The sequence below is a fragment of the Triturus cristatus genome, chromosome 11 (genome assembly GCF_964204655.1).
Source record: "Triturus cristatus chromosome 11, aTriCri1.1, whole genome shotgun sequence".
Lineage (NCBI taxonomy): Eukaryota > Metazoa > Chordata > Amphibia > Caudata > Salamandridae > Triturus > Triturus cristatus.
In genome coordinates this window covers 183,312,983-183,327,043 of record NC_140594.1, presented here as the reverse complement: position 1 = coordinate 183,327,043, position 14,061 = coordinate 183,312,983, and the positions used below count along the sequence as shown (strand labels likewise).

The window sequence follows — 14,061 nt, the reverse complement described above, 5'->3', positions numbered from 1 at the left end:
ATGTAACAAAAAATGTATATGCTAACTGTAAATGTATTCCTTTCTCGTTTGCTGAGCTGAATGTCAAAGTCTCTACCACACTAGCCAACCTGGTCAGCTCCTAAAACCATACCTGCCGTGCTTTACTCCCAATCAACTTTTTGAACCCACAAACTTCTACCATATCCATTCTAGTATGACCCATCTTCTTTTAAAATGTTGGGATTTTTTCTAATAGAGTAAAGAAAACCAAGAGTTACTATACACCCCTCCCCACTGACGTACGTGGCCACAAAATGCCTCCACGTGCAAGTGTGTTATTGTTAAACATTAAGGAAATAGTTAAAATGATGCAAAGGTCACGAGTGTTTAGACTCAATCTTCTTCAGCACGAGTTTGTGATGCAGGTACCAAACCTTAAGTAAACAAACATGACAAAATAATTTTAGTAAAATCAGTTTATGTACATTGATGCATATTTACAATATAATACTGCCCCAAAAGATACAAAAAAATGACATAACAGTAAAAAGATGACAAAAATAAGTTTCTTAATACACGGAATATGGCATAGAAATGTTAATAAAATAAACAGTTGGAAACCGGTTGTCATTTACATGTCTAAATACTGAACATTACTAAACAAATAAACAAGACTTTTTGGTTGCTCTTTTGTTTGCTTAGTTGCCAGCAGGAACATACATTTTAATAAAAAATAAATCACAAGTACATACATTTCTAAAGGCCAAATGATTTCCCATCAATAATAAATAAAAAGGTATCCACGGTAAAGGCAAGCCTTTTTACTAGTACCTGATTTTTTACATTTTAATTTAAAATGCATTGCTTTTTAATTTTTCAATACTGCTTCATTTTGCAGATTTCATCACTGGGTCCTTTTCACTAACAGCAAAGCGATCTCAGTGTGACATGGAAGCTATATTTTATAGACCTACTAAAAACATGCTTAGAGGTAACGAGAAATTGCGCAATGTTGAATCATAAGGCAAGCTGATGAAACCTATACAAACGGGAAGCAAAAGATGTAAATCTTTACGATTTTATAATTAAAAGATCAATAAAAGGAAAAGCAACATTAAGTAGAAAGGTATTTTGCAAAGCACAACCTAATAAGCTGAACGCCACAACTATATTTGCAGAGTGATTAAATATAGTTATTGGCTTAAATTAAAGACATTTAATAAAATCAGACTGTATTAAATAAGGATATCTGTCAATAATTTAAGTTAATTGCAAAGAGTATATTGTTAAATTAAACACAAGAAACATACATAAACATTGACCTTCAGACTAAGTAAATTATCCTTAATGTTTTCCGAAGACGCGTTTTCAGTCCAAAGTTGAACAGCATAATGAACGTTTCTAACACAAACACAGGCAACCGTTTCATTGTTGATGACCAATACTGAGATGTGTGGAGTCAGTCACAAATGAACCCAGTGACAACTTAGTGTGAAGCACTTTAAAACATGCTTTAGAATGTTTAATCAAAAATTAAAGAACAGTGGCAGTTTGTGCCATTAACATCTCATATGTATGTCCTTTCATAACCTGTTTGCAGAAAATAGCCATTGATTCTTAACCTATACAAAATGCTTTATGTAACAGTGTTAACACCTTCAAAACTTATGTCATGCCAAAGAAATCGTGTTTCTATGAAAACAGAAGGAATCCTTTAACTTTAGCATGCTGGAAAGGTAAATGTAATGGTTATTTCCTAGCTCAGCTAACAGAGTGATTCTGGTACTAACCATTTTTCAGGTCGCATTACGTTCTTCAGCCAGCGAACCTATGGCTATTGGGATACTACAATTAATTAAGTGTGATACTGAAAGGACCTGAAAATGATTTGAACATAATAATGTTGAAAATATTAAGTAATAGTTCTCATGTGATGCAAAGTTGTAAAAAAAAAAAGCATATTGTCCGGTTTCTAAATGTCTTGACATTTCCCGATACGCTTGCAATGCATTCCTGATGAATTTTACTAGGCATTAGCATTTACAATTAGAGATTTTTTGCTGCTGCTCATTTATAGCAGCAGAAGGGCTACAAGCATAGTTTGTCACTAGAATCAGAGCAATTTAGTTTAATAAAGTGCAAGCTAAAAGAAGAGTTCATTAAAAAAAAGGTGCACTCAAGTAAAAAGATAAATAAATCAATTTAACCCTAAAAATCATAGGTATGACTGAACAAAACTTTCAATTTGACCATGTGTTGCTGGTAAAAATGCCTGGAATGATTAACTGAATTTATGAGACGAAAAAAGTCAATGTAATCAAATGCATAATTACATTGATTTACTCAACTTGGCCAAGAAAAATGCACCATTAAATAAGTAACCACTGGGATGACATGCTTACAATATGAAGGTCTTTGTATCTGAAGTTCTGAATATGGTTGGCTGGACTCACAAAAATATCTTGCCAACAATCCTTCTGATACCAAATAAAATTTACGTTTCCCTATTAATTAATCATCTTTCAATGGAGTGTGTAGGCAAAATCATGAGTGCTTTCTATATTAACAAATTAACAATACTCTGGAGTGTCATTTAGAAACTCATAACATGAAATTATATGTAATACATATACCATCTGACACACAGATGGAAAAAACACTCAATGAAAAGGCATATATTTTGAGTGAGAAATAGACAAACTGAATGTATTTCATAATTTGAATTAAATACAGTGATGGGCAATGTTGGTGCTAACACAAATTCAACTTTTAGGATTTAGAGATTCACATCTTAATTTAAGTTTAACTTCACTGTTCACCAGAATATTTGCTTTCCACCTTGTATCTATGTTCGGCAGACTTCCATTTTATACACTGTTGTAATTAATACATTTGCTGTTACTGCTATATGTTTATATTCCCAACCACAATCAAGGATGTGGCATGCTCGCAGAATGCACATTTCAGAAAGTAGATCAACCGATTAGAGTGGGACGTTGCTATTTAACAGTGAGGCACAGCCTAAATCGAGATAGGAAGGAAAGCAAAGAATAAGTGACCTGGCAAATACCTAGTGCTCAGGAAGAGGCTGGTCTGGTTAACAATTAAGGTCTAGAACATTTGTAACACATGTGAAAACTAACATTATTACATTAATCGCTAAAAGACAGGTGAAAGGTTTCTTCTATTCTGATCGAAAAAAAAAAGAAAAATATGCAGTATTTAAAGTACAGTCTATCTTAAAGTACAGTATATCAGGTGCTGGGTAAACTTCAACAACTTCAAGCCATAAACACATAGTACAGCCCGGTTTTCAGTTTCTAAATGTAAAAAACGTTACAGAAATGTTAAGAGCACTTTGGCCTTAAATGTTCCTGCAGTGAGCTTTCCAGTGTTGGTTCAATACACAAACCAAAACATAACAAGCTACACTAAGCCATTTAGTAACAAAGCGTTGAAGAGTACCTGTTCCTAAAGATCCTAAATTGGCACTTAAGTTTGCAGCATTTATGGTTCAATTACCAGTGCCTGCATAGGCACCAAAAGTCTCAAACTAAAATATCTAAGAATAAAATAAATACAAATAATTTAAAAATATAAGATGCTTAGACACTCATCATTGGCAAAACTGAAATTTGGATATTCTGTTCAATGGTTCTTCTATTGTTAGATTTACAATTCACAAAAGTGAATGTCTCACTCCGAAAGCTTCGCGATCAAATCAAGCTAGATTCCAATGCCAATCCACATCTAAAGCAAACTATAGTAAATGGAACATTGGAAAGTAAACTCCTACTGGAAATAAATGATCTGAATGAAACTAAAAATGCAATACAAAACATGATTTTAACATCACAGTCTGTAGTGTACATATTTCTATTTGAACTATATTGGCACCTCTGGAGCAGCTGGTGAAAACAGCAGCAAGTGGCTCTTCTATTGCTGCTAATTCTTGAGGAAATGGGTACCATTGTACCTATAAAGTTACATTCCAGAGAAGGATTTCAAGTATTTGAGAGCAAAGTGAAAAAAAGGACTGAAGTAGTCTTCCACAAGCCGGAAACTTATTGCAGGCTGAAGGGATGTAGTGATGGAATGAATAGCATGGATTTGCATTTTTTTTTTTGCGGATCCTACATTAGAGGCTTCAGATGTTAAATATGCCCCTTGCACAGTCTCATGACTTAACAGTATGCAAGAACTGAATTCTATAACTGAGTGATGAAAAATATTACAGTACCAATGATTGTTATCTACAGCTATATACCCTTTTCAAGCAGTGTCCCGATTTAATGAAATATTTATTAATTTACATAAAATTACTTTCCAATTTATGAATGAACCCTAAATAATAAAAAAAATAGAAGCTTCAGCTATTGTGAATCGGGAGAGTTTGTCTGCTCTTCAATAACCTGTTTAACAACTTCTGCAAGTTTTAGCCGATCTACCTTCTCCGTAAATCCTCTGCCTGCAAAAAAAAAAAAAACATTCATTTAAACAGAAGGATAAAATAACATAAGAACTTGTAATTCAACATAAGTGTTAACAACCACTATAAGGGGTAATGATCAGTTTAGAATACCCGAACAGAGGTCAGTGTATCAGAACTCTTCTGGATAGTCATGCTTAGTAGGAAGCTGGAATTTTGTTGCAGTTGCCCCAGCCCACTTTTTCCCCCATTTTTCACTGCTAGGTGCTGGTTTTCTACTTTGCCAGGGCATTGCGGCCTGCTAACCATACCTCAGTCAGTACCAGTGCTCTTTTCCCTAAAAAGAAAATTGAGTCTAATTGTAACCCAACTGGCAAGGACTTTAGCAACCCTAGAAGTCCCTAGCAAATGGTGCCTATGGTATGGGTACGAAAGAGAATCCAGAAGGGCTCCAGGATGTCTTATGCCACCCTACGGGACCAGCACACTGCCCTTGAAGATTGCGTGTCATGGTGGAAACCATGAGTGAAAACACAACATGGCACACTCACTGTGTGTCATGCCAAAGTCCCTGCATGTAATGTATGCAAGTCACCCCGATAGCAGTACTTGTGGCCCTAAGGCAGGGTGCATTATATTCCATGTGTGGTCATATATGCATGAGCAGATATGGCCCTGTGCAGCAGAGTTCAATTACTAGATGGTACAAGTGAACAGGGAAGTCATCTTCAGTATATGTACTGAGCACTGGTCATCACACATTCCCCATCTACGATGGCTTTACTGAAACCTATGGTGTTTGGTATCAAACACCTTGTCTTAATTAATCTGTACTGATGCCAGTACTAGATTTATTAGGATATGCACCCTGAGGGCACCTAAGAAGGGGCCCCTAAACCTTCCTAGTCTTCTAGTGTGCTGGCTGTCACCCCCTGCAGGTGACATCCCATGCTCTCAGGAGGTCAGGAACAATGCCTGCTCTGGCAGAAGGTGTTGTCACCTCCTCCAACAGAATGGACAGTGAAGCTGTATCTCAAGGCCAGAGGTTTGAAAGCCTCTGCTGCTTTTGATATGCGACCCCAGCTTCATTCAGACTTAGGGAATGCCACCTGCTCTGGGGTCCATTTGGCACCAGGAAAGACAGGAAATTAGATAGTCAGGAGGCGAGTTGCGCTATCAGGCTGGACACACCCCTAGGGAGGGAAGCCTGAAGTGGAAAATCAAGAAAGAATTTGACCATCTTGGTTGTGGTGAAATTAGGAACTCTGGGACACAGTGATGCACACTCCTCACAGGAAGTGGTCATCTAAGGGGTCGTTGTGACCCCAGGGGTAAGTAGCTCATTGACTACTACCCTACGGTCCCCTTACCACCCCTATATCGAATATTAGGGTGGCCTCCTGACACCAGGAAAGCAGATCAAGTCAAGACTGACTACTGGGAACCGAGGAAGATGAAGGACAGAAAGAGCGAGTACCGAGGACCTGCGTTAAAGACTGGTGCCAAACCCTGACAGGCTGCTTGTACTTCACCAATCGCAGAGGCTGACTTCACAGAGAGCTGGACACTCTCCCCAAACCCTTGGAGAACCGTCCAGCACCTCCCCACCTGAAAATATCTCCCTTAAAGTGGAGAAGCCATTTCCCTGCACCAGCAAGCACCGACTGCAGCTGCCAAGGCCAGCGTTCTGCTGACCCCCAGGCCCACCGAGGGAGCAGCACCCCAGCAAAATGTAGTCACACTCCAGGACTTGAGATCCATCTCCCCACCAAGTTTGCAGATACCAGAACTCCAAGAAGCCAACCTGCACCAATACACTTGGTACCGGAGCAGTTGCCGAAACCAAGGTTTGTTGCAAGTCCAGTCCGGACATCAGGATCCACAATACCAGCACTGAGAGTGGCCCGGCTTCCTTGTTTGCCCCCTTCACCAGGTCTCTGACACAGAGTGAGAGCCTCTGACAGAGCGACCCCACCTGACAAAACACCTATGCACCTGAGCCCCACAGCCAAAGTCCCCAGAAACAGACTGTGTCCCTGTGCCCCAGAGACCCTCAAGAACCGAGCCCCCGTTGGGTTCAGCAGGTCTGGTCCCCCAGATCCCGCTATCTGCCTCTTTTTTTAATTTCCTTATTTTTTACAGGTACTGTTTCCTATTTACTTTAATGGGTAGTGTTTGAGGCTACTATAGCGACCGACAACTCTGCACCTGGACACACCAAAGACCAAATTGAGCTGCTGGTGGTTTATCGGACCTTGGCCCCTACTTAACCCTTACTTAACCCTAAGTCCAGAAGAACAGTCCTGTAAGTCGATTGTAAGTGATCCTATGCAGTGAATGTTTCTCCCATAGGATAACATAAGCGCATTCGAGGTTTATGCCTCAAATATGACAGCTGTCCTTTTCTAGTGTCAAATTTGATAAAGTCTAAAATACCTACCCAATTACAAAGTTATTGGTGTCTAAATTCTATAAAAATTGGCCTCTTCTGGAGTGTCTCTCTCATTTATTGACTCTGTGTACACCAAATGTTTAACACTACCATTTAATAAGCCAAAACTGCTTGCCCACACTACCACTAAAGAGAGCATTTGGGATTATTAATTTAAATCCTGTAAACCAATAAGGGATGTCTGGACCTTCCACAGAGTGTACCTCATTTTGGTACATTATATAAAAAGCCTGCTTCCTACACATCCCGATAAGGGAAAACACTGCATTCCAATATTCATCTTTGCCTTGAGTCCCCCAGCTTCACTATAGGGTTTTTGTTAGCCCCGGAAACATCACAATAATTTGATTACAAGCCCTGAGCATGGAACTGGATGTCACTATGTTTACTAAGCCTTTACTTTAGTTTTAAAGGAGGGGGGGGGGCATGCAAAGAGAGCAGTGTTTCCCATTATGATGTACGTTTGACAGGTCAAGTGCAGATTTACCCCTAATTAGCCTGCCCTCACTCAACAGAATGTATAATGACAGTAAGGCACTAAGTTATGACAGTAAGGCAAGTCCTCTGAAGGAGAATTTCAGAAGTAAGAAGTAGCTTGCATAGAAATCTGAAGCCTTTTAGCAAATAGTCACTACTCTGGTGCTTTAGAAGAGACCATGATACCATTATAGAAGCAGGAGTGCTCAGACAAAGAGTAAAATGTGAATGCAGATGACGAACAAGCAGATGCGCTATCTGGCACGGCGAGTTCCAGGCTGCAACCTGGGAGCCAAAAAAAGCAAAAAATGTGCGCCATGGCCCGGGTGCCGGCAGCTGTAGCAGATGAGCTACTAGGCACAGCACTCTCCAAGCCGAAAGCTGGAAGTCGCTGCAAGTTGAAAACCACACAAAATGTCTGTCACAGCCCATGTGCAGCAAACAGGGCAGCAGCAGCAAACAATCAGCACAAAGCGCTCCAGGCCGCAAACTGGGAGCCGCTGTAAGCCGAAAGCTGCAAAATTGTGTTCTGTGCACTGCGTGCTGCTAGCAGGGGTCGCAGTAGGAGCTGCAAACAGATACCGACGCTGAGCGAACCTGAGGGGGAGAGCCTGTAGTGGAGTGCCACTGCGGAGATTCAGCTAAGCTTTGTATGGCACTGCGGTCACCCAGAGCCCGTGGAATCCTTGGTGAGGTACGAGTACCCCAAAGGTTGGTGGCTGCTGGTCGGCCGTGGAGGCGCAGGTGGTAAGTGCACTAGGCTCCCCGCGGTCAAGGGAGGTGGATGGAGTTAGGTCGGAGCGGCTTGTTCAAGCCGAGAAGCACGACTGCTTAATGCTCATCTCTGTCCATATCCAACAGAAGTCAACACAGGAGACCATTGAGTGGCAAGGTGATGTTAGCCCACGTCACGGCCAGCATACAACTGCTGGTGACCACTCAGGTCTGTTGAGACCCCTACCGACTCTACTCCTGATGTTGTGGAAAAACAGCATTGGGCGCGAAGATTGGCGTGAAATTAAGATAAGCCCCCTTGATTTGCTGACTGGCCAGCCTACATCGGGTCTTTTGTTTGCTCTCACCAGGTTTCTAGCAGCTAGTGGTGGTAGGACTGGCCAGAGGCCGGCCCAGTATCTGGATTTCAGATCTTCTCCCCAGAGCCATTTGAATTTCTACTGAAGCTCACATTGGGAACTTGCTATAAGGCTGGTGTGCTTGTGAGGTTTGATGGGCTATAGGTAACGTAGCCCAAAACCAGATCTTGCCAAATGCTTGCTGTTGAGGAACTTTCGCACCCTGCCCATATGGGTACCTGCATCGATTTGCGCGCGGCTTTGAGCACTATCTACGAGCTTCATTTGGGGCTCGGGAAGGCGGCGAGTGGCGTTGACCACATTGCGGCGGCCGAGAGTGGAGGGGGGACTGGCAGCCCCGGACTTTGAATGGTACTACCTGGCGGCCCAGCTTCAATGGCTCACGCAGGCGGTGGCCAGGGAGTATAGAGGTCCGGACGGCCCACAGGGTAGGTTAATCCCGCGGCATGTGCTCGCCTTTATAGTCCTTCAACAGCGGTTGGACCTTGCCCAGCTTACTCTGGAGGAGCGTACCCTCCGGTTGTGCTGGAATAGGTGCCAGAGGAGGACCGCCGTGGCTCACCCCTATGCCCCGGAGATCCCTTTGGGAATGTGTACGGCGCTCCCGCATGGGGGCGATTGGTCTGGACTGGCAGTTTGGGAGGAGCTGGGCGTGCAGGTGGTAGGCGATTTATTTAGGGACGGGGTGCTGTTGCCCTTCCAGGACTTGCAGGACTCTTATGGACTGCCGCGGGGGGACTATTTACTCCACGCGGCCCTTATCGCGAGCCTCCAGAGGCATTGGACAATGGGGCTCTCGGAGCCGCCGGTCGCCGCGGGTTGCCAATATGTAGTGATGGCGGCGGGGACGGCCAAGGCCATTACTTGCCTCTACCGCAGGCTGTCGACAGAAGGCCTGCAACCCCTGACCGTGTTGAGGGGTAAGTGGGAAGCGGACCTTGGGAAATTGATCCCCGAGACCACGTGGTCCACGCTGGTGCGGAGGGCCTGGAAGGGAACGCGGAATGCCCGGTTTCAGTTGGTTCAGTTTTTTACGCTGCACAGGGCTTATCTGACACCGGTCAAGATATTGCAATATTTTGGGGGTGCTCACTCACAGTGCCCGCGGTGTGGGGGAGAGGGGGCTGATTTCCGCCATATGTTTTGGTCCTGTGGGCAGTTGGGTGACTATTGGGCGGATGTTGTGGATTGCCTGAATCAGGTGACAGACCGTTCTATTGCTCCGGAAATGGGGGCTTGCTTGTTACTTTGGTTTCCCCACACCCGACGGACGAAGGTTACCAGTCAGTTCTACGATTTAGGGTTGATTATGGCCAAGAGGGAACTGACTATGCACTGGAAATCCCGGGCGGGGCCTAGTTTCTTGCGGTGGAGGGTGGCGTTTGCGAGATGGGCTGGAGCGGAGGGTGCGCTCCGGTTGCAGTTGGCCCTCCGGAGGGAAGATGAGAAGGCCCTGGCGACGGCCCGAGCGTGGGAGGCGCTGGTGGTGGAACTTCAGGGGCAGATGTCTGGCGCGGGGGAAGCGGGGAGCACATCTGACGGGCAGGAGGACGCGGTGGGTGGGGAGTAGAGGAGGAGTAATGGTGAGTGCTGGACGTTTTAGAAGTAGCGGGATGTGTGGGAAGCTTGGGTTTCCTAGGGACGGTTGAGCACCCGTACATGATTCATTGTCGGGGAAGGGTACATCAGGAGTGGAGACGGCAGAGGGGGGCACACTGACATGGGGTGGGAGGGGGAGGGGGGGAGGGACCACCTGGGAAGGAGGATTACACTCCTGGACATTTGGTGACACTGATAAATGTAACGCTCTCCTTTCGACGGTGGGGGTGGAGGGGTTTGTATTGCATTGTTGTCTTGAAAACAATAAAAAAATGTTTAAAAAAAAAAAAATGCTTGCTGTTGAGGAAGCCTTTGCACCAATAAGCCTTGTTTACAGCTCAAGTTTCTTTGCTCTTTTGATCCCTTCGGCGAAAATAAAGGAAATAACATGACAGTACGGAAGCACTGCTCCATTGACTGATTTATTTAAGGGCTTGTAAAAAGATAATATCTAATCCTTTTAGGAATAAGGCCACAGATTTGAATTTAAAGAAGGGCTCAAACCCTATTTTCTCCTTTTTTCAAAAAGGGGACATGAAACTTGGTAATATTAATCCAAAGTGGGGGTATCCTCTGTTTGCACAGAGCTGAAAGACAATACAAAGTATGTTTCTCTGTCACCCTTGCCTCTGATTGTTATGGATGCTACAAATGTAGTGTCTTGGGTGGATTCCAAACATCATAATGACGATGTTACCTTACCTGATGTTCACTTCGATTTCACTTGTCAAACGAGAGAAACCTCCCTACAACTCCACTTGGCCAACCACTGAAAACAAAATTGAAGCTTTACAGCAGTGCACCTATAGAACGATCATATGCTGCCTCAGAGATGTTTGCAGCTACTGATTCGGATTTACTCAGGTATCCGTCTTGTAACCTAGCCAGGTCAATTTGTTCAAGTTTCAGAATATCTTAAGTGTTTGGAAATAATTATATCGTCCATCTTAGCCCTACTAGAAAAAAACTGTAAATAACGCAGACCACATTCAAGTTACCTTAACAATGATCTTGAAAGCTATAGTGGGACTAAAAGGAAAGGAGGTCCTTTTAAATCGGTTATGCAGTTGGCGATTAAAAGAAGGAAGCAATTTCCCCATTTTTGGCACACAGAACCTCCACCACATGCCTTGCGCAAAGTTCAGGGCTAACGACTGAGTTACAAGTTAGTAAATCGTTGTGCCTGGGGGTAGATGCTTCCCTCCAGTCCCTGCAGGCAAAATGCATGCATAAAGAATGTAGGACCTAAACTGGTAAGCCTCAAAGTAAGAAGCTTTCTAGGATCATTAAGAAGCAGCTGAATGAGGAAAGTCCTATTTATTCTGTAAAAAAAAACTTTTTAACCTTGGTTCCCTGAAACCAACAGCCCCCTGCTCTAAAGGGAAGGCTTCTTGCTCAAGGACCAACGCTTTTCCCATTTTTAGGTTTAGGGACTTTGCCAAAGTGAGTTTGGCTGATACTGCTGTGCCTGTTCAGTCTAAAGAGAAGGCCAAAGTTAAAAAACGCTTTCTGCGGGAAGAGAATGTAGGAAACTGGCTCTGTATATACTATACCAAAGTGAGGTGGATCCCCAAAGGTAGGCAGAGGTAAAGTTAGATAGCACCTCACTCTCTATTTGTGTTAGTGTGGTCATGCAGTAAGGCACTATCAGAGGACAGTTTAAAGCATTTGTTGTACACACTCAGTCAGCAAATGAATTCACACACTCAGACTGAACTTCAGACCAATTGTTTTTGTATAAAAACATTCTTTTAGTTATTTTATTTTCTAGAAGCAAGCAAGCAAGACTGGGCTTTTCAGTAAAATTACTGGTAAGTTACTTCTGAGATTACTTTTCTTACTCAGAGTAATATACCTGGATACTACTCTGGGACATTCCCTGCAAACAGGTAAGTAAAATCGTTTTTGTTAGTTAGTGCAATTTTAAAGAATTTCTTTAGGTTTTCAAACGCCACACTTAAAACTTTGTCAATGTTATCCTATGGAGGAAAATAGTGTTATCGGTTTTAAGGTAAGTATTTGGTAGTGGGAGTTGAGGTTCTGGGGGTAGACTCAGGGGTCCCCCGGGGTCAAGGATGCACTCTAGTTACACACTCAGTGGCACTTAAGGGTTAATGATGTTCACCCTTCAAAGAATGAGGTCTACCACTGAACCCCTGGCTGGATTAGTAGATGATGTACTTGCGGCTGCTGCTCATATTTTCCCCCTCCTCTTCTCCATTATTAACTGAACCTAATCCATCTGCTCAACCTTTTTGTACTGATCTAATAATACAAATATTGTATGGGTAGGTGGAAATTATGCCTCTCTCCTACCACAGGTACTTCAACGTAGGATTTTGTAGCCTTTTTTGATCAAGATCCGATTTTGAATCGCTCATTTTGATTGTCATGTTTTGTGGATATTTAAAACTTGAAGCCCATTCAAAGTAGTGGCATTTCCCTTGTTAATCTACTGTATTTTCCTTTGGTGAGTAAAACAAGAGTTTCGTTTCAAACTAAAAGAGTTGCAAATCTGGTTCTGCACAATAGTGACTCCCTTCAGCGTAGAGGGATTCATGTAATTCCAGTACCCTGGGAAAATAGAAACTATAACAATATGAACATTTTAAAAACCTTTTTTAAAAAAACAAACAAAGAACCCACCAATATGAGAACTTGATTTGTTCTCGCCTGGAGTGCGTTCCCTTGGCTTCAGAACGAGATATCTGGTGAAAATCCAAAGTGTCAACAGGTCTTGGTAGTGAGTGGAGGAAGATTCATGATTAAAAAGTTATCATGGGGTCGAGGCCTCCTTTTCCTATAATTGAGGATTATCGATCTAATGGAATTAGTTGGCCAGTACACTTAATGGTGCCTGTACATCGTGACCAATGTTTAAATCCTATACTGAATAAACCTGAGGAAATGAAATTTTTTAATAGTTAGAAGGCTAATGTAATCCTTAATCTGTGTGGCAGGTCGCTCCCCTCACCACCACACAGCCCCCTTGTGTGCCCACTGCTGCCGTCGCTCGCAATTAGGTTTGTGCCCAGTAATTGATTTGTGCCTGCTTTTGTTCCACTGCCTACTGTGCATTTCTTTGCTTTCTGCTGCCTTGCCCCCAATTTGCATTGTATCTCCTCTGTGCCCATTTTACCTGTGCCCCCGTTTTGCCTGTGTCCCCATTTGCTTTGTGACCCCCACCCGCTCCCCCCTCCGTGTTTCCCCCCGCTGCGTCCCCGCCCACCTGCATTCCCATTCGCCAACCCGCTCCCGCCTCCCAGCTGCTCCTCCCTCCCACACCCCCTCATATGGAGGCTGCGCATCGGTAGAGAGAGCGACCCTTGACCCTGCCACCAGGCAGGCCGCTCCCCTCACCGCCACACAGCCCCCCTGTGTGCCCGCTGCTGCTACCGCTCGCAATTAGGTTTGTGCCCTGTAATTAATTTGTGCCTGCTTTTGTTCCACTGCCTACTGTGTATTTCTTTGCTTTCTGATGCCTTGCCCCCATTTTGCATAGTGTCTCCTCTGTGCCCATTTTACCTGTGCCCCCGTTTTGCCTGTGTCTCCATTTGCTTTCTCTGACCCCCACCCGCTCCCCCCTCCGTGTTTGCCGCCGCTGCATCCCCTGCGGTCCCCACCCACCTGCGTTACCATTCGCCACCCCGCTCCCACCTCCCAGCTGCTCATCCCTCCCACCCCCCCATAGGGAGGCCGCGCAGCGGCCGCGCGCAGCGGGTGCGCCACTGGCACGCCGAAGGCAGGCCTAAGGCAAGCCCATCTGCGCCCGTCCACGCCTGGACCACGCCCAGGACCCCTGGCCCCCGCGAACCCCACAACACCTGCCTCCGCTACGGCTCCAGCACCCTCCACGCACTCAACCCCGGACGATCACGCACCTGCTGCCTGGCTGCCCCGAAGCACACCCAAGGACACTTCTCCTGCCAGGACTGCAGCTTCACCAGCATCCGACCCGCCAACCCACCCACCAAAGAACCAAACTTCCTCAGATGCATCCTGCTCAACACCCGCTCCGCCCGCAAACACGCCGTCGAACTCTGGGACCT

General features: G+C 44.4%; 1 protein-coding gene across 6 annotated transcripts in view; it reads right to left on the bottom strand.

Moving 5' to 3' along the window:
- Nucleotides 1-422: 422 nt before the first annotated feature.
- Nucleotides 423-14,061, bottom strand: part of MAPKAPK5 (MAPK activated protein kinase 5) — a 480,082-nt gene continuing 466,443 nt past the window's right edge. For all 6 annotated transcript variants that reach the window (XM_085636242.1, XM_085636241.1, XM_085636245.1 and 3 more), the window contains one exon: nucleotides 423-4,429. In XM_085636242.1, coding sequence (XP_085492368.1) covers nucleotides 4,335-4,429 — 95 coding nt within the window. In that variant the 3' untranslated portion in view covers nucleotides 423-4,334. The remainder of the gene's footprint in view (nucleotides 4,430-14,061) is intronic.